A 21,765-nucleotide genomic window follows, 5' to 3' on the forward strand; every position below is an offset into this window, starting at 1 on the left:
ACCACCCTGTTCTTCCTTAAAACTGTATCATCTTCTCACTGGTTGAAATGTTAGGCCACTTGGAAATAAAAGAGGTAGTCCAGCAGGGTAGAGTTCTAAGGCTTCCTTGCCATGTTTTTTGATGTAATAATAGAGTATTACAGTGTGTTTCACTTTTCAAAATAAGTAGCACATTCAATTAAAAGTTCCGAGCTTTGACCTACACCTAAACAAGTCAGATGTTATGAACCATATCCTGAACTGAAATCTCCACAAAAGGAAGACGGAGCTTCAGAAAGCTAACATTATAGACTTCTCACATGATCTTTCTAGTACACACGCTGCAAGTAGCTGAAGAGGTCATTAGCCATATTCCAGAACAGCGTGGGCCTTTAAATGAACTTCCTGCCTACATTTTAGATCATATATGTCAAAAAAAACAACCTAATTAAGAAAAAATATTTTGTTTAAAGAAAAAACATACTGAGACTCAAATGCAATTAACTTTAAAGCTTATTTTTTAATCCGCATATGAAATCTAGGAATGTAGAGGTTGACACCATCTCTATGTACACACAGTTTCTTTTCAGAGTCCTCTATATCACACATGGGTTTGATGGGACCACTCCTTAGAGAGTCTGTATTTTCTAGGGTAGGAATCAGGGTTCTCGCTTTGTACATTTCCAGAAGAATATGAGAAGCAGCTTTAGCAAGGGCTGAAGTATTAAATAAACCAAATAATATTTTGAATTAAAAAAGCAACACTGTTTCAAGGCATTGCTAATCTCTGTGCCTCATTAGCAAACACTGAAAAGTAACATAATTCTACAGGTCGCATATTTTTCAATGACAGGGTAAGGCAAACATCTCTACAGAGGTGTGATCAAAAGCATTTACAGTAGGTACACGGGAACTTTGAACTCACACTATGGAAGCCTCTAATCAGCCTAAACAAAATGCATTGCCTACACACTCAAATCATTTTCCCAATCACTTAAAAGGATAAAATGCAGAAGAACAAATTCAGCAGTCAGTGACAACCCTCTGCCTCCTCATTCTAGAAGTTCTTCTGCCTCAGTTGACAGCAACTCAATTTTGAAATCTCGTAGCAAAGAAGAGACAATTATGCATATGTTGGGTAGGCTGTACCACATATCTGCTGGAATGTAAGAATGCCCTTTCATATGTAATTGATTTTCTTAAAAAGTATACTCCCCTAAAGCCACCCACAAGTAGATGAGTGAGTACAGGGTAAGTTTCTTAGCATTCTTAAAATTTTCGTGTAACAACACAGTGGAGGGTTCTTTTGGTCAGGGGAAAAAGAAAAAGTATCCAAATGTCTCCTTGAAGATGATTATGGAAACTTTTACCATTAAGGTGTAAATCAACAGTAGTAATCTGACCATAGATCTGAGATTAAACCCTTAAAAATTTTAATAGAGACACTTTGTTCAAAGTGGTTGGTCTGTCTCCTACCAGTTCGCTTTCCTCTTCCTCTGCATCTTTCTTTTCTTCCTTCTGTTCTTCGATATTTGCATCAAAATCTTCCATCTCTACCTATACCACCCCCCCCCCAAAAAAAAAAGATGCGTTAACATTTAGGAAAATGTTGAGTCCCTCACTGAGATCTGAAACAGCACAGGTGGCCAAAGCAGGACAGCACAGAATCACTGTTACATCCTAAGTAATTTTTAAACCCTAAATTTGAAACAGAACGTATAAAAAGACAGACTGATAGTCCTGCCTTTCATTTTCCCGGGATATCCAACTTTATAATTCCCTATGAAGCTGAGTATAATAATCTATGCTAAGTTGATGTTTATCCGTTTTTTTTTTTAAAGATTTTATTTCTTTATTTGACAGAGACAGCGAGAGCAGGAACACAAGCAGGGGGAGTGGGAGAGGGAGAAGCAGGCTTCCCACTGAGCCGGGAGCCCGATGTGGGACTCGATCCCAGGACCCTGGGATCATGACCCGAGCCGAAGGCAGTCGCTCAACCAACTGAGCCACCCAGGCGCCCGATGTTTATCCGTTTTGAATGCCTATGATTACTAGGATCTCTCTTTAAAACCTTTAGCTAGTATTTTTCCAATCAAGTAAAACATGTGTATGATTCCAATTTCAAAATGTAAGAAAGGGTATAGTGAAAAGTAAGATGATGATTGGGCGCCTGGGTGGCTCAGTCATTAAGTGTCTGCCTTTGGCTCAGGTCATGATCCCAGGGTCCTGGGATCGAGTCCCACGTCGGGCTCCCTGCTCCGCGGGAAGCCTGCTTCTCCCTCTCCCACTCCCCCTGCCTGTGTTCCCTCTCTGGCTGTGTCTCTCTCTGTCAAATAAATAAACAAAATCTTAAAAAAAAAAAAAAAAAAAAGAAAAGATGATGATGGTAGCTTGGCCCAGAATGGTAGCAATGCAAATAGAGAGTAGATGGATTAGAGAAGTATTTATAAGGTAAAACTGACAAAACTTATAGCCTGACTACATGCTGGAGGGTTAAGGTTGAAAGTCTGTATAACAGAATAAAGAGCAAAGGATAACAGAGAGTAGAGTCAAGGTTTCAACAACCAAGTGATTGGTGGGTCTAATTACTAAGATAGAGAATACCAGAAGAGGAACAGGTTTGTATGAATTACACAGTGGACAGGTTGAATTTGAGATGTACTAAAGTAACATGTTTTTTGGTAGAGAATTTGGAAAATAATGGCAGAATTATAAAAATCACCCATAATCCCTCCACTAAGATATAATTAGTGTTAAGATACTGATAAAATTAATTTGATTCTTCACAATTTAATATTAAGGGCACATATGTGGCAATCTAAGCTACCGGAAAGATTATCTATAATGTGCAGAATGGTAAGATCCTAAGATAAATAGAGCCCTAAACAACTCCAACATTTTAGGACTGAGTAGCAAGAAAAGCCAGCAAAGGAGACTGAAAGGGATGGCCAGAGAGGCAAGAGGAAAACCAAGAGAAGGTGGACTCACAGTAGCCAAAAAAAAATGTTGTAAAGAAGGTAGACATGGTCAACTAAGTCATATGTGGCTGCAAAATTAATCAACAGAAGTGAGAATTATCTATTGTCATGGAAATCTTTGCTGAGAAAGTATCTGGAGAATGGCTGGGGCAGAAACCAGAGGAAATAGGTAGAGAAATGGCCTTGGGAGGTAAAAACACATAAAAACACAATGACAACATTAAGTATGGAAAACTCTCATTCACAGGAGCTCAAACCAAACAGAAGTACACAACTGATTAAAAGAGAAAAATCTTTCCTTTTCCATGATAAAGATTTACTTTCACCAAATTAATAACTGATTTAGGCATAAATTATCAATGAGTGAAAATCTGGTGAGGAATGGACTATTAACAAAGTATCTCCCTACAGATTATTACAAAGGATAAAGGTAGAAAAATTTGGGGGCGCCTGGGTGGCTCAGTTGGTTAAGCGACTGCCTTCGGCTCAGGTCATGATCCTGGAGTCCCTGGATTGAGCCCCGCATCGGGCTCCCTGCTCTGCCGGGAGTCTGCTTCTCCCTCTGACCCTCCCCCCCTTCATGTGCTTTCTCTCTCTCATTCTCTCTCTCTCAAATAAATAAATAAACTCTTTTAAAAAAAGAAAAAAAAAAAGAAAAATTTGATGGATACCACCTGAACCAAGTGATCAACATTTAAATCACCAGGAATGAAATAAATTGACATCATATGGCTTCTGATATGATGCACTAAGGACCCAACATCACTTATGTAGCATTCCTGGTAATGTTTAACCTAAAACGAATCATGTGAAAACAACCAGGCAAACCCAAATTGAGGGGTATTCTACAAAACCAATGGCCTGTACTCTTCAAAAATTCTTTGTCTTTCCGGACAATGACATGGCTGAGGAAGTATTTTTTTATATTAGGACTATATCCTGGATTTTTAAAAAATTGCTGTAAAGCACATTATGGGAACGTTTGGTGAAATGTGAATATGGACGATATATGAGATAATTCAGGAAATTTAATTCAGGAAATTTGTACTACTTAATGTAGTACTCTATCAGTGTTAAATTTCCTGAATTTGATAATTGGGACTTCTAGTTTTGTAAGAGAATGCCCTTGTTCTTGGGAGGTACATACTGAAATACTGTATTGGGGTGAAGGGTTAAGGGTTATGAGGTTTACAACTTAACTCTGAAACGGTTCCACAATCACAGTGATAACAATAGTAGTAATAAGAAGACATATATATTTATGTCACATCCATCAAAATCCTAGAGGAGAACACAGGCAGCAACCTCTTTGACCTCAGCCACAGCAACTTCTTGCTAGACACGTCTCCAAAGGCAAGGGAAACAAAGCCAAAAGTGAACTACTGGATTTCATTGAGATAAAAAACTTTTGCACAGCAAAGGAAACAGTTGACAAAAACAAAAGACAACCGACAGGAGAAGATATTTGCAAATGTCTTATCAGATAAAGTATCCAAAAGTATCCAAAATCTATAAAGAACTTACCAAACTCAACACCTAAAGAACAAATAATCCAGTCAAGAAATGGGCAGAAGACATAAACAGACATTTCTCCAAAGAAGACATACAAATGGCCAATAGACACATTAAAAAATGCTCAGCATCACTCAGCATCAGGGAAATAGAAATCAAAACCACAATGAGAGTATCACCTCACACCAGTCAAAATGGCTAGAATTAACAACTCAGGAAACAACACATGTTGGCGAGGATGCAGAGAAAGGGGAACCCTCTTACAATGTTGGTGGGAATGCAAACTTCCCAAACTGGTGCAGCCACTCTGGAAAACAGTATGGAAGTTCCTCAAAAAGTTGAAAATAGAATTACCTTATGATCCAGCCATTGCACTACTAGGTATTTACCCCAAGGACACAAATGTAGTGATCTGAAGGGGCACCTGCACCCCAATGTTTATAGCAGCAATGTCCACAAGAGCCAAACTATGGAAAGAGCCCAGATGTCCATCAACAGATGAATGGATAAAGAAGATGTGGTATATATAAACGATGGAACATTACTCAGCCATAAAGACTGAAATCTTGCCATTTGCAACAACATGGAGTTAGAGGATATTATGCTAAGCAAAAAAAGTCAATCAGAGAAAGACAATTATCATACGATTTCACTCATATGTGGAATTTAAGAAACAAAACAGAGGAGCATAGGGCAAGGGAGGGAAAAATAAAACAAGATGAAATCAGAGAGGGAGACAAACCATAAGAGACTCTTAATCACAGGAAACAAACTGAGGGTTGCTAAAGGATGGGGGTTGGGGGGATGGGGTACCTGGGTGATGGACATTAAGGAGGGCACTTGATGTAATGAGCTCTGGGTGTTATATAAGACTGATGAATCACTGACCTCTACCTCTGAAACTAATAATACACTATATGTTAATTAAATGAATTTAAATGAAAAAAAGAAGACATACATATCTATATAGAGAAAAATGTGGCAAAATATTAACAATCAGAAAATCTCAATGAAAGTTGTACAGGTGTTCTTATACGATTCATGCAACTTTTCTGGAGTTTAAAATTTGTTCCAAATAAAAAGATGAATAAAAAAAAAAGGTCCCTTTTGTACTGCTTTCAAGGCAAAGGCCACTCACCTCTTCAATAGCAGCATCTTGCAGCAGAGAACGAATGTCCAGACGCATCATATGACGAGGTGCAGTTTCCCAGTGGTCAGCCATCTATTGCAAGATTTAGGAGGTCAAGTTATCTCGAGAAACTACTCAAAGAAAGACCAAGTGAGCATTTAAGACAAATTTAACTAATGCTGTGAAGTCTAACAGGCCAGTTCCTAGAAGGGCTAGGCCACACCTTTTTCATTTAGATACAAAGGATAAGAATCATTTGTTAAGAAGGTAGAAAAGATTTTCTGAAAGTAAAGGGGATAAACAAGAACTTCCAGACAACAATGATCATACAGACAAAATGAAGTTTAGAATATACACTTCCTATGTTTCCAAAAATCACCTTATTTATTTCTTTAAGTTTTCTTCCATGAATATTTCTTTTGCCACAAGTCTGGTTATCTGCACTCATTTCAGCCAAATATACCTAAGAAAGAAGGAACAGTGATTAAGCAAGCAAATGCAACACTTACATGATAACACAAAGTACTCTAAAGTTCTTTTACCTCAAAACCCTTGGTTTTTGCTGCACTCCAAAACTGGTCAAAATGTCTAACTCTGTCATTGATGGCATCCAGGATGATAAAGGGGAAAAAGCCATCATCCAGAGTCTTTTTGAAAGTTTTGAACATGCTGGTGCGGTAGGTCTCCTCCATCTCAGCTTCATATTCATATTCCATGACCTAATAAGATACCCCAAAAGAGATATGGAGTTAACAAAAACAAAGAACCATCCTAAACCTCTTCCCTGGTTAGCCTCTGGACAGAGATAACTTTGTAGTCTTTCCTTCACACCTAAGTACTAAAGTTTGTGTTCAAAAAAGAGAAAATTTTCTTTGTCTTCAAAAAAGCCGCATTACTCCCTGAACATGTTTTCCTTTCAGAATTATTAATGAATCAGAGTACAATCTGAGAGGAATATGCCATACCTTCTTTTTCACTTTCTTTCCAGAATCTGGGTCTTTTTCTTCTTTTTCCACTTCAGTGATGAAGTAATCATCTAAGCTTAGAACTCTGGGTGCAGGTCCTCCAAATTCTACCTCTTTATCCTAAGAATCATACAGTCAAGAGAGTTAAAGAGAACCTATAGAATAAATTAATGAATGCTCACAGCAAAGTTCCTTCTCATGGCTAAATAATATGCAATCTTCTGGTGGTTCAAATCGAGCAGAGGCAAAGATATTTGTTTAAGCAGAACAAAATGTTTATGGGACAGCATCTCCAACATGGGCCAATAAGAATGGATCAAACGGGAAATACCAGTATCAAAATCACGCTGCTTGCTAAGAAGGCAAGTGGCTAACAAAAGCAACTGATTTTTTGGCTTTCCCATACTCACTCGAATAAGTTTTGCAACATGTGTCTTTCCACTGCCAGGCAATCCTCTCATTATAACAACAATCTGAAACACAATGAAAAACCAAAAAATCAGTCAGAAAATATTTTTTTACAATGATGTCTTATAGTTAAGTGACATATTGTTTTCCAGGATACACCATATGACAGGTCATGAAACAAACCTTAATAAATTTGGAAGGACAGAAATAATACAAAGTATGACTCTGACCACAATGGAATGAAATTAGAAATTAATAGTAGGAAAATTTGAGAAATTCCAAGTATGTGGAAATTAAACTCCATACTCCTAAATAACCAATGGCTCAAAGAAAGAATTTAAACATCAGAAAATACTTTGAGATAAATAAAAATACCAAAACTTATGGGATGCAGGTAAAGCAGTGCTTATAAGGAAGTTTATAGCCATAGTGCCCACATTAATAAGAAGAAAGATCTCAGATAAATAACCCAAACTTCACCCTCAGACGTTGGAAAAAGAAGAACAAACTAAACCTGAAACAAGCAGAAAGAAGGAAATATTAGGGCAGAAGTCAATAAAATAGACAACTGAAAAACAATAAAGAAAAATCAATAGAACCAAAAGCTGGTTCTTTGAAAAGATCAACAAAATTGACAAACCTTTAGCTAGACTGACTAAGAAAAAAGAGAAAAGACTCAAATTACTAGAATCAGAAATGAAGGATGGAACACAACTGCCAACTTCACAGAAATAAAAAATTGTTATAAAGGAATACTATGAACAGTTGTATACCAACAAATTAGACACCTTAGGTGAAATGGGCGAATCCCTTGAAAGACACAGACAACCAAAAATGACTCAAGAAAAAATATATAATCTGAATATACCCATGACAAGTGAAGAAATTAAATCAGTAATTAAAAACTACCTGCAAAAAAAAGCTCAGAGGCCCACATAGTTTCATCACTAAGTTCCAACAAACATTTAAAGAACTCTTTACAAGCTCTTCCAAAACACAGAACAGGAAGGAACAACTCCCTACTCATTTTGGGAGGCCAGCATTTCAAATCAAGCAGATACCTAAAACCAAAATACCAAAACGAGACAAAAACAACACAAGAAAACCACAGATTGTCTCTTATGAATATGGATGCAGAAATCCCCCAAAAGTACTGGCAAAGAAATAGACTCTTAAGTATGGTGAACAAACTGATGGTTACCAGAGGGGAAGAAGGTGTGGGGATGGGTTAAACAGATGATGGGGATTGAGGAGTTCACGTGTCCTGATGAGCACAGGTGATGTATGGAAGTGTTGAATCACTATATTATACACCTGAAACTAATATAACACTGTTTGTTAACTAACTGGAATGAAAATTAAAACTTAAAAAAAAAAAGAACATACACATTTGGAGGTCACTAGGAAAATAGGAAAATAAGCCCAAGCAAATCAAGTCTCCTAATTCTCCCTCTTTTTATTTCACATGCCATAAAACCAAATCCATTTTCCTCCTCTTCAAAATAAGAGCAATTAATGAACCTCTTATGAACTGTTTTCTAAAGTTTTCAACATCTTTTTTTGCCAAGCAATTAATCTCTAATTTCTTAAATTCTATAGGGTAAGCAGTTTGAGATTAAATGATGATTTGGAGATGGTAAGATGCTTTGAATCTGATATTACCATGTCACAGAAAAGTAGAGGAATTCTATTCAGGATATGAAAAAGATCTCCTATCAGCCTCTGATTTGCAAGAAAGCTAGTCAACTACATAGGACTCACTCTCTCAGGTCTGCTCTCTCGGCCAGGTGGTTTCAAAATATCATCCACATTCTTAGATTCGGGTTTCTTCTCGACCCGTGGAGCTGGAGGTGGCTGGTGGCTTAGTGAAGGAGTTGGCAGGGGCATTCGCTCCTCTGGGTAAGTTCTTCGTTCTCCTAGGAGGCCAGCAGTTGAACAAAATTACTATTTATATGGTGATTATTTTAAATTTTAATTCTCTTCACTCATGCTAAGGTAATATAATATAAAATAATGATTTGGGGGCCACTTTTAACCTTAATGAGAGAAAGTTTAAAGTAATGTAAATCTATTAAAATCAAGAAAATGAAAAGATTTAGGTATGATTTCAGGCAAACAGAATGTTCTAAAAAATACCGAAATCATCTTTGTTTGTATTAAATTTAGGAAAAAGTTAAGCAACAGGACATGGAAGGAGAATAGTATACACTTTGTTGGATAGTCCCAAGTATGATTTTTATAATCTGTCTGTAACTTCAGCTTTACAGTTTTGTTTTTTTTTTTAAAGATTTTATTTATTCATGAGAGAGAGAGAGAGAGAGGCAGAGGGAGAAGCAGGCTCCCAAGGAGCAGGGAGCCCGATGCGGGACTCGATCCCAGGACGCTGGGATCATGACCTGAGCCGAAGGCAGACGCTTAACCATCTGAGCCACCCAGGTGCCCCAGCTTTACAGTTTTATGAACAAGAGTCACCAGCTTCGGAAAGCTTGTTCTTACAAACAGGTATGTGTTTCTAGCTTAAGTGTATAGTGGTGAAAAACCAAAAGCAACCTAAATGTCCAACAATAAGGTTTTATATTTTATCCACTCAATGGAATATCACAGAGCCATTATTATAGTAGATTTACATATAGAAAAATGTATATTGTACAATATCACTGGGAATAAGCATGATAAAGAAATGATATATACACTTTGATTACAACTTCACTGATATGTACATGAAAAGAGAATGATAAGAAATATACAAAATTATAATAGTTGTGTAGGTGGTGGGATTTTAACTGATTTTATTTCTGTTTTCTAAATTTCTTTAATAATACAAAAGAACAATTTGTTTTCTTTCATTAATTACATTATTATTTTTTTTAATTTTAAATTTAAAAAAAAATTTTTTTAAGTAGGCTCCATGCCCAGCATGGAGCCCAACTCGGGGCTTGAACTCATGACCCTGAGATCAAGACCTGAGTTGAAATCAAGAGTTGGATGCTTAACTGACTGAGCCACCCAGGCGCCCCTGCACTGCTATTTTTGATAATAATGTTGCCATCTCTGAAAAATCTGTGAGTACACGTTATTGAAAGTTTAAATCCATAGCTACAGTGGGAAACATCTCCAGTGGTTTGCATTCTCAACATCCTCATGGGTAATAAGCCACTGCTCTACCTCCAAACATGGATGGTCCTTCATAGGCTGGTCGGTCAGACTTTCGGTCATAGGATGGCCTATCAAATCCCCCTCTTCTGGATGAGGAATGGTCTTTTTTGTCTCGATATGACTGAGTCCTAGAAGATGTAACAGGAAGTGCTTTAGAAAATAAAAAGAAAAAATGGAGGTCTCTGTCTTACAATGCAATATTACTATCTGCCCAATTTTCTCCATGTGTAGTTACTACACATAGTAAATATTTTTATTTTTATTTTGCTTTTCCATTTAGATCTGCCTTGCATACACACATCTGAAGAGTTCATGAACTGCAAAAATACACTGTATGCCTACTACTTAAGTAATGACTGCACCTTTATTGACAATACTATTTCTTTTCCTTACTGGCTATCTCCATCTCCCATTTAATTCTCTGGAATTCAAGCTCACAAAGCTCAAAGATCTAGTTTTCTGAAGACTGGTCTGGAACTGTTCTTCCATCTCCACATTATATATACACACATGTATAAGAAGAATACATCATTTACTGAATTTCCTTTAGATACAATGACTTTTGCTGAACTTAAGTCTATGGTAATTTGTACACCTGGCAAAAAGATATTTTTCATAACATACCTATCATCTCGAGGTCGGCGTTCTCTATCAAATCGATCCCGGTCATAGTCAATCACACCCCGATCCCGGTCTCGGTCTCTGTGTGTCTCCCGATCCCTTTTGAAATCTCGATGATCTGCCATGACATTACTCTGACGATCAAAATAAGGCTCACGGTCTCTGTCTCTATCATAACGGTCACGTTGGCCTGTGTGCTCTATGAAAACAATTAATACAAGGTAAGAGCTACATCCCCTTTTCTGAATAAAAGCGGCAAGATGAAAATCTAACTTTAAAACTAGTATAAATTATTGTTCTAAATTCAACTTATGAATTTTTTAACTATATTAAAGGGAGGCCCAGATAATTTTTTTTTTTAAAGAATTTATTCATTTATTTGTCAGAGAGAGCACAAGCAGGGGGAGCAACAGGCAGAGGGGGAAGCAGACTCCCTGCTGAGCAGAGAGCCCGATGTGGGACTCGATCCCAAGACTTTGGGATCATGACCTGAGCTGAAGGCAGACGCTTAACTGACTGAGCCACCCAGGCGCCCCAGGAGGCCCAGATAATCTTATTGAAAGGAAAATCACATGAAAATTGGGTCCTAAAAAGGTTTAAAAATACTGATCTCTCAAACCACCACACACAAGTCAGAATGACTAAAATTAACAAGTCAGGAAGCGACAGATATTTTTGAGGATGTGGAGAAAGGGGAACCCTCCTACCCTGTTGGTGGAATGCAAGCTGCTGCAGCCACTCTGGAAAACAGTATGGAGGTTCCTCAAAAAGGTGAAAATAGGGGCGCCTGGGTGGCTCAGTCGTTAAGCGTCTGCCTTCTGCTCAGGTCATGATCCCAGGGTCCTGGGATCGAGTCCCCCATCAGGCTCCCTGGTTGGCGGGAAGCCTGCTTCTCTCTTTCCCACTCCCCGCTTGTGTTCCCTCTCTTGCTGTGTCTCTCTCTCTCAAATAAAATATTTTAAAAAATAAATAAATAAAAGGTGAAAATAGAGCTACCCTATGACCCAGCAATTGCAACACTGGGTATTTACCCCAAAGACACAAATGTAGTGATCCGAAGGGGCACCTGCACCCCAATGTTTATAGCAGCAATGTTCACAAGAGCCAAACTATGGAAAGAGCCCAGATGTCTATCGACAGATGAATGGATAAAGAAGATATGGTGTACATATACAACGGAATATTATGCAGCCGTCAAAAAAGAAGTCTTGCCATTTGCAATGACATGGATGGAACTAGAGGGTATTATGCTAAGCGAAATAAGTAATCAGAGAAAGACAATAATAATATGATCTCACTGATATGTGGAATTTGAGAAACAAGGCAGAGGATCATAGGGGAAGAGAGGAAAAAATGAAACAAGACAAAACCAGAGAAGGAGATAAACATAAGAGACTCTTAACCTCAGGAAACAAACTGAGGGTTGCTGGAGTGGAGGCGGGTGGGAAGGATGGGGCAGTTGGGTGATGGACATTGGGGAGGGTATGTGCTATGGTGAGGCACTGTGAATTGTGTAAGACTGATGAATCACAGACCTGTACCCCTGAAACAAATAATACATTGTATGTTAATAATAAAAAAAAGTACTGATCTCTCTGGGACTCCTACCTGTCTCAAACGTTGATCTTTCAGGTAGTGGATCTGGGCGCAAGGTTATTCTTTCTCCATAGGGTATCTGTTCAACTTTATTAGTGGACATATCTGGTGAACCAAGTCAGGGAAAAAACATTATTAAGAATGAAGCTTAAAGAAGACAAAGCTGAAGCTAACAATTTCTTGAGAATCCCAAATACAAACCTGTCACCATTACTCACCTCGGCCATGGCCATAATCAACAGTCTGCTGTACTGGTGGTGGTTTGGACATTGGTGGCATACCCATAGGCAATGGGCCAGGAGGGGGAATGGAAGGGTGAACATGTGGGGCTGGTAACACTGGAGCAGATGGAATTGTTCCAGTTTCTGGTTTAAATTCTGAATTCAGTCCTTGTTCATCATTTGTATCCCAGAGACCATAGAAAGAATCTTCATCCCAGCGTTCCTGTTCCACAGCTGAAGTTTGTGGCTTTATCACTGGAGGAGGAGGTGGAGGCGGAGGAAGTGGAGGTGGTGGTGGTGGTATTGGGATAGGTGGCCTGGTCACAGGAACAGATGATCTTGCCGGTGGAGCTGAAGGCCTCACAATTGAACCTGGTGGCTTACCCATAGGAGGGGGTGGTCTATAGGACCCTGGAGGCTGGAGAACAGAGTAAATGCTTTAGTGGATAAGCATACCATCATGTTTTCACACATTAGTAGAAATTAAAATCCGATTCTCCATCCATAAAAGAAAAAGTTGATAAACCGGAGTCACTCAAAATTAAAAACTTTTTGTTTTAAAATACACCATCGGAGAGAAATGTGCAAATCATGTATCTGATAAAGGACTTATACTTAGAATATGAAAAATTTTTATTACTTAGTAAGACAAACAATAGAAAAAAAATATGGGCAAAAAATTTGGACATTTCTCTGAAGAAGATACCAGAATAAGCACTTGAAAAGATGCTCAACATCATTAGTCATTAGGGAAATACAAATTAAAACTATAATGAGATACCATCTCATACCCAGTAGAATGGCTGTAGTTAATAAAACAGACAATAACAAATGATGGCAAGAATGTAGAGAAACAAGAACCCTCTTAGATTGCTAATGGTAATGTAAAATGGTGCAACCACTTTGGTAAATGACTTAATACTTACTCAAAAGGTTAAACATAAATTTACAATACACTTGGCAGTTCCATTCCTAGGTCTCTATCCAAGAAAAACATATCCACCTAAGGACTTGTACAAGTATTCACAGCAGCATTATTCAATGACCCAAATGTCTATCAATTGGTGAATGGATACACAAAACATGGTATATCCATACAATAGAATACTACTTGGCAATAAAAAGAAATGAAGTGCTGATTCATGGATGAACCTTGAAAACATTAGGCTATCTAAAAGACATGAAAGACCACATATTGTATGAATTCCATTTAAATGACATGCCCAGAAAGACACATCTACAGAGTCAAAAAAGTAGATTAATTGTTGCCTGGAACCTGGGGTAGGAATGAGGATTAACTGCAAACTGGCAAAAGGGATCTTACTGGGATAATGAACATGTTCTAAAACGGGGTAATGGTGATGATTGCAGAGCTTGGTAAAATTTACTAAAAGTCACTGAATCACACACTGAAAATGGGCAAATTCTATGCTATGTAAATTATACCTCAATTAGGTTATTTAGAAAAAGGAAAAAAAAACTGTCTTCAACCTTTTGTTAGATTGGGCTGGTTGGCTCTTGCTATTGCAGTGGTGACCCACTTCATCCTGTCTGATATTCTTACATCTGGAGATCTTCATATTTCTCTAAGCTCTCCCACCTAGATACTTAAGCCTAGGGCTTTTCTTACAATCACGCTCTTTGGATGCCTAGGTGGCTCAGATCGTGATCTCGGGGTTGTGGCATCAAGTCCCACGACAAGCTTTCTCTCCCTTTCCCTTTGCCCCTCTGCCTGCTCTCTCTCAAATAATAAAATAAATAAATAAAATCTTAGAACAAACCAATCTCACTCTTTTTCTACCCTCAACTTAGCAACAGGAGTGTGGATCCAGCTAAGCCCCAATGTCCGCCTTGCCCTGAAGCACCCAATTCTAAGGACTCTTCTCCAATGCCTGAGATTTATGGGCCTGAAGAAAATTATGCATCCTTGCAAATATCATCTGCTGAGACACCCTACATGGAGACTGTCTCTCCTCTTCCTCCTTCCATGGATCTGCTTATTCGGGACAGCCCGATTCTTCCACCAGTCCCAGAGTAAAACTACTACCCACTTCTACAGAGGAAGGAACAGTGAAGAAGGAAGATATGGCCCTGGGCAAGAAACAGAAGATCAGAACCCTGTCCTCTCAGACCCAACTATATGTACTCAATGACAGATTTCAGAGACAGAAATACCTCAGTTTACAGCAGATCCAAGAACTTCCCAACATTCTGAACATTAGCTATAAGCAGGTTTAGACCTGGTTCCAGAACCAGAGAATGAAATAAGAGGTGGCAGAAACACAACTGGCCAAACAGCAACAGCGTGACTCAGGACAGCTCAGCAACTACAGAACACCCAGGCTTCTCTTCCTATCACTAGGGATAACTGATAAACACTTCTGGAACCTTTCAATATGGAACAACCATTCCTGCAACAGTCAGACCTGGTGTCCCCAGGCCTGGAACAACAATTCCTGAAACAATCAGCTCCACAACTGTGGAGAGGAATCCCTGCAGCCCCAGATCCAGTTCCAGTCAACTTTGGTCAGTGATGTGGAGTCTGTCTCAGAAACTGCTGGGGAAAGCCATGGTGTAATACAGCAAACTGCTAAGTATCTTAGCACCCAGCAAATAATGGATTTATTCCCAAATGACTCTGTGAACATAGAGCCTGGATATGTGTGACGATGAGTATATTATTCAATCTCAATTTGGGCAGTGGCTGTATTACTTCTCCTAGGATTTGTCTTTTAGGGTCCTGTATCTCTGCCTTGATATTCTGTTTCTCACTATGCTTATTGTGTCAATTGAGGGGATATGAATGGAGTATAATCAAAGAGGTTTCAGTAGCACTGGCTGCTATGGACAATGTAGCATGTTTCTGGCTACAGATAACTAGATACAATACTAATTTGGATTTCTTTAGGCTTTAGAATCTAACCTCAAGAATAGGAAGTAAAGAGGCGCCTGGGTGGCTCAGATGGTTGGGCGTCTGCCTTCGGCTTGGGTCATGATCCCAGGGTCCTGGGATCGAGCCCCACCATTGGGCTCCCTGCTCAGCGAGGAGCCTGCTTCTCCCTCTCCCTCTGCCTGCTGCTTCCCCTGCTTGTACACTCTATGTCAAAAATAAATAAAATCTTTAAAAAAAAAAAAAAAAGAATAGAAAGTAAAAATACAAAGGTGTGTGATGAAGGATTATTTGTATTTTCTGACATTGTGAGGCTTTACTTGTTAATAACCTCAATTGTTGTGGTGAAGGGTTAAGCTATAATGTGCTTCATGGATTTCCTCTGCCCCTTGTGTTCTTTTACTATAACTCCTACTTTGTACATTATTCTAGTATTTGCAGAAAGATGTTTTGTATTTTATTTTATTTTATTTTATTTTTTTAAGATTTTATTTATTTATTTGACAGAGAGAGACATAGCGAGAGAGGGAACACAAGCAGGGGGAGGGGGAGAGGGAGAAGCAGACTCCCCGCCGAGCAGGGAGCCTGATGTGAGACTTGATCCCGGGACTCCAGGATCATGACCTGAGCCGAAGGCAGTCGCTTAACCGACTGAGCCACCCAGGCGCCCGATGTTTTGTATTTTAATGTATTATGATAATAGTACCAGTTGGTTGGTTGGTTTATAGGTTTAAGTACAAATAAATAAAATACCCACTTAAAAAAAAGTTGTCCTCAACACTACTATCCCCTCCCCCCAATGTACCACCCTCTTTTTCTCCGTCCTAGTTAGGGAGTTAGCCACTTAGATATAAATGTCCAAGGTCCACCCCATAACTACTGAATTTCTGTAGGGGGAGATCCTAGCATTAGTTAAAAACAAAACCTCCATGAATAATTCTGATGTTGACCACTTGGTTAAGAACCTCTGCTATAAACTATCTTTCTCACTCTGGCGACCTATCTCTACAAAAAGAGTGATTTCCAGTGAGAGAAATAAACTCTAGCTAGCCTCCTCATTTCTATTCAGTTGTCTGGTTGACAAGAGTAGTTTGTGGCAAGATTGGTACCAACATACAACATCAACACCAGGAAACAACAAAACAAAGAAACTGAATGGGACATTTAGTAACCTCTCCAAGAGGGAGTGCCACTGTAGCGTGCAATGTTCACATTTGTTTTCCCAAAGCAATCCCCAAATGTCAACAGAAATGTGTATTAAAGAGATAGTAGAACCTCTCGACAGATAGGTCCTATCTACTCAATATTGAAATCCAGTGGTCAAATTTTATTTTAATTTTTGCAAGCTTGATTCAAATGGTCACTATACTTTTCTCTTAGTTCACTGTGTCTGGTTTGTTTGTTCTTCACTGACAGCTATTTTAGACCTTATATAGACCAGCCAACAATATATATTACTTACATATTTACTCATGTATGGGCTGTACTTTAAAAACAAACTTTTTGAGTAACAAAATGGATTTGGATTTGGCCAATACATAAGAAATGTTGTTTAACTAGAGATAGCTACAGGCTACAAAGACAAAGGGTTACTACCTAAGAGTAAACATTCGATTATGCCATTTTAAACTTCAAGAAAATGCCCATATAAGACAAAAACTATCGTGTCTGGAGCTATCCAGGCCTGTTTCAAATATCTTAAGAACTCTTGAGACTATGTCTATAAATAAAATAGAAGGAGTTTTCTTCATACTACACAGTGAAAGCAATAGATACATTTTTTAAAAAACAAAACATCCCTACAGTATTTATATGAGAAAAGATTAATATCTACATTAATAATATAAATTGGTAAGAAAAACCTCAAGAGTCAAAGAGTAAATGGGTAAAGAACAAAATAGAATTTTTATAAGAATATAATTAATATGTAAAAAAAAACCTCATGTTCACTAATTATCAAAAATGCATATTAAAACATTTTATTAAAACTATTAAATCTACCAAAAATATTAAGTAGCTGATACTTACAAGGCTCTGGTATACATCTTATACAACTATTTTCAAGAGCCCCTGGCTGTATTCCAGGAATCATTAAAAATGTCCTTATTCTGTAACTGAAGTATCCCACTTTGGGAATTTAAGATTATTATTATTATTATTTTTAAAGATTTTATTTATTTATTTGAGAGACAGAGAGTGCATGCACAAGCAGGGGGAGGGGCAGAAGGAGAAGCAGACTCCCCGCTGAGCAGGGAGCCCAACGTGGGGCTCAATCCTAGGACCCTGAGATCATGACCTGAGCCCAAGCAGACGCTTAACCTACTGAGCCATCCTGGCACCCCATGAGCTCTGTTTAGAAGGAAAGACAGACGAGGTAACAGACAAAATACCACAGGATAATGGCTATGACAGAGGCTTGTACAAGATGTTAGAGGGGTACATGTGAAGGCAACCATCTTACACAAGTGGAAGGGAAGATACGGAGCTGAGTTCTAAAAATGAACAAGAATGAACTAGGTGGAGAAGGGGATAAGAAGAGAAAGAAAAGAAACTCCGGCTTTAGAGAACAACATGCACGTGGCAAAGGGATGGAGAGGTAAGAGACTGGCACACTTGCAGAGTTGTAAGAAGCTCCATGTGGAAGGAAAGCAGAGTGTAGGAGAGTGATGGTAATGGTTAAGTAATGGTAAGTAGAGGTCAGGCCAGGTCAGGAAGAACATAAAAGGTCATGCAAAGGACTCTAGATTTTATCCTGAAAGCCATGGGGGAATAGGGAAGCATTCTAAAGCCAGGGTGCACAACAGAGTCAGATTTATGTTTTTGCATGTCCAGTTGGCCAGAAGTCCCATCAGTGCTGTCTAAAGTGAAGCACAAGAGTACAGAATGGCACTAGAGAACTTTTTGGGGTAATGGAAATTTTGTTCTTCTTTATATTTGTCAAAACTCAACCTATGTAGGCTTAAAATGAGTTATGACATGTAAATTATACCTCAATCTTTGATTCAAAAATATAGTAAAATAATCACTCTAGTAGCAGAATGGAGAATGGATCAGAGGGGAATGAGACGGGGAGATGAACGAGGATGTTTCTTAAATAATCTAGGCAAGAGCTGATGAAGACTAGAACTGAGGTTGTGGGGAAGTACAGGACAGTATATCTGAACAATATTAAAAAGGTAGTAAAATCAATCAACAGAATGACTGGCTATGGAAGGGTAGGACAAAGGAAAGAGTTAAGGCTGACTTTCAGGTTTCCAGCTTGGGTGACTAGGTAATGGTGAGAAGAACAAATTTAATGGAGAATGATAATGAACTCCACTTTGAATATGCTGAGTGACAGGATACACATCCGGATGCTGATGGATGCACACACAGGTTGGGACATGGGACATGGAGAGGTGACATCATGGTGGCCACTGGTGCTAACAACTATGTATGAGTATTATGTGTTAGATTGGGATGAAAGGGAACACTGAAAAATGAAGAGTTAATTTCATGAAATGGTTTGAGTTTTTTTCTCTCGTGTTGTTATAAAGTTATTTGCATGAAAACATTTTTTAAAGCCCATCACTGGCATAAAGGTAAAAACAACAAACAACAACAAAAATGAATGCAAAACAAAGGGAGAACTTGATCAAACAAGTCTTTAACAGAACTTTACTGCCTGAACTGGGGCATAATGTTTGATCTCTTCTGTAGCTGAGGAACCAGTAGCCCGAGGAGGTGGGGAGACTCGGAGGCTCACAGGAACAAGGTTCATGGGGAGCCCCTGCACTGCCCAGATGAAAAACAGGACTATTTGAACAAAAGAGATTATTAGGAAAATTCTACAGTTTTGTGAACATGAAGCCATGTAGCTCAGGTGTGCTTGGTGTACTTATCAAAACCTAGGAGAAAAATGCATCTGTCACACTTCTGACCACATTTAAAAGATTTTCAAAGGTCAATTACCATTAGCTTTTTACTTTCCCCAAATTTACATTTTTTATAGAGGAAATTTTATACTTACTACAATAGAAAAAAATCAAACAACATATAAACATACAAGGTAGGAATCATTTCATTCCCTGAACACACATTTTCCCATACCGGGTACATTCCAGGCCTTGAAGATGCGTTCTGCAACCTCGCATCCTGGGGCGGCAGATGGTCAGGCATCTGGGGATCTGACCCAAAGTCTTTCATCTTTTGAAGCTGTTCTTTCTGTTCCCTGTGAACAAATAAAATTGCCATGGTACATTAAGGCATGTTTACTCCATTCCTAAGTGACTACAATTGATATCAAAGAACAAAAAAGAGACCTAAACACCTAGTTCTAAAACCCTCTACAGTGCCCACAGAGCACCAGCAGGGTAACACTCTTCTTGCCTTTATATAGCTAACTGACCAGTCATCTACAACCTATAAATGACTACAAATTATTAAGGATCTTCAAGGGCAGAATCTACAATCTGCCTCGTTAGTCTATTCTAAAATATCACCTACTTGTCATGTTTTTCTTTCATTGAACAAAAAGTTCTCTCGCTATGCTTTTTGTTGAAGACTCTAGACCAGTGGTTGCAAAATGGTGGCCAAATATGGCCTAGAAAGTTTTTTTAAGTTTGCTTTCACATCAATTTTTAAAATCCGAATGAGCTGCCATTATTTACAAAGCAAAATATTTCACATATAAATTCAAATTTTAAAGGGATTTGGTAATAATGAATGGGCGTACGTTTCCACATGTCAACAATGACATGACTGGAGTAGTGGCTGTCCACTTTAGATGAAGCAGTTTGCCACAATCCTCATCACACTCAGTAAGTAGAGTTGTACTGGCCCACTTTCACTCATTTTAGTTACTTGTCTGGTTCTTCTGGGTATTTTAGTTTATGGCCCTACTGTATACAGTGAGAACAAATGTCAGTCTATACGCTTACAAATAACACTTCATATTCCTAAAGAGTAATTCTATAACTCTTCATGCTATTCTTCAAATCTCTGGTCAAATTCCCTTTTTTTTTTTTTTTAACTTTTCCTTACAATGCCCACCTTAAAAGCAGGTGTAACATCTATAACCTCTTCAGACCTTTTACAATTTTTTCCTTACATTGGGTGTAGTGACTCAAATAGATACAAAATAAGGGTCAAATATAAAGTTTATTTTCTGCCTCATATAAATCATATTATGACTTTATACCAACACAACATAGCTTGCTTGTATTCAACTATGATAATTCTTACCCATCACTTCATATATTTTAATTATGTTTATGTTGCCTAGAAAAAGCTTTATAAAAAAAGATGGTGAAGAAGAAGCACCTTTTATCCAGCATTTCCATATAAAGCAATAATGGAGAAAAGGAAATTTTAAAAAAGAAAAGGAAAGAAACCTTGGCAGCTTGGTAACACCAATCAGCTTGGTGTTCTCCATAAACAAAACAGATTTTAGAGCTGGACAGACTGCATTCAAATTCTGGGTTTGCCACTGATTAGCCAAGTGGACTTAACCTCTCTGAGCTTTAGTGTCTGTGAAGCGAGGATCTTTGCAGGCCTTTGAGATAAAAGGATTTGAGACAGGAGGACTGAGATAATATACACTAAACAATTAGCACAGTGCCCCACACACAGTGGGGATTAAATTAAAGGTGTCAATAATTTAAAAGTGAACAATGCAGTAACTAAATGTTCTCTAGCATGCTTTCACATCTTCTTCATGAGTAATCTGGAAGAGTCCAATCTCTCAGAGCATATCTTCTATAGACAGAAATCTGCTGTGCTGCCTGAGATACCAGATCTCTCATCTTGACCTACAGGTGTTTTTCCTCATTATACTTTTCTAGTCATAAAGCTTCAGTTATAATTTCAATTGATATAATCTACAACTGTAGACCAGAATTGAAAAATGAAGGAAACATAATACACTGGAATATATCAAAAGCTAACCATTAATTTATTTTCTCAAAACACTGTTAATTCCTAAGAAATTACTCAAAAAGCTGACAATCTATCAATGACTCCTAAAATCTTATCTCAGGATTTGGTTGGTTTAGGGATTAAATGAATATATACAAAGTACTCAGTATAGTTCCTGGCACATAGTAAGCATGCAATGTTAGCTTTTTTTTTATTGCTACTACCTGGGAAGCTTTATATAGATATCTATACATAGTTAGGTGACTGCAAATCAAGAAATCCAAGATCTAGGGGCGCCTGGGTGGCTCAGTCGGTTAAGCGTCTGCCTTCGGCTCAGGTCATGATCCCAGGGTCCTGGGATCGAGCCCCGCATCGGGCTCCCTGCTCTGCGGGGAGCCTGCTTCTCCCTCGCCTC

The 21,765-nt window shown here is 38.3% G+C and overlaps 1 protein-coding gene and 1 pseudogene across 1 annotated transcript in view; one reads left to right on the plus strand and one right to left on the minus strand.

Moving 5' to 3' along the window:
- The window catches only part of YLPM1 (YLP motif containing 1), a 74,789-nt gene that overhangs the window by 21,618 nt on the left and 31,406 nt on the right, over nt 1-21,765 (minus strand). The window contains 12 exon segments of the mRNA XM_044917928.1: nt 1,456-1,536; nt 5,608-5,691; nt 5,978-6,061; nt 6,141-6,317; nt 6,564-6,683; nt 6,974-7,036; nt 8,733-8,887; nt 10,137-10,255; nt 10,752-10,947; nt 12,357-12,449; nt 12,563-12,983; nt 19,545-19,665. Of these exon segments, the coding sequence (XP_044773863.1) occupies nt 1,456-1,536; nt 5,608-5,691; nt 5,978-6,061; nt 6,141-6,317; nt 6,564-6,683; nt 6,974-7,036; nt 8,733-8,887; nt 10,137-10,255; nt 10,752-10,947; nt 12,357-12,449; nt 12,563-12,983; nt 19,545-19,665 (1,714 nt within the window).
- LOC110571703 lies at nt 13,455-15,232 on the plus strand (annotated as a pseudogene).

The sequence above is a fragment of the Neomonachus schauinslandi genome, chromosome 9 (genome assembly GCF_002201575.2).
Source record: "Neomonachus schauinslandi chromosome 9, ASM220157v2, whole genome shotgun sequence".
Taxonomy (NCBI): Eukaryota; Metazoa; Chordata; class Mammalia; order Carnivora; family Phocidae; genus Neomonachus; species Neomonachus schauinslandi.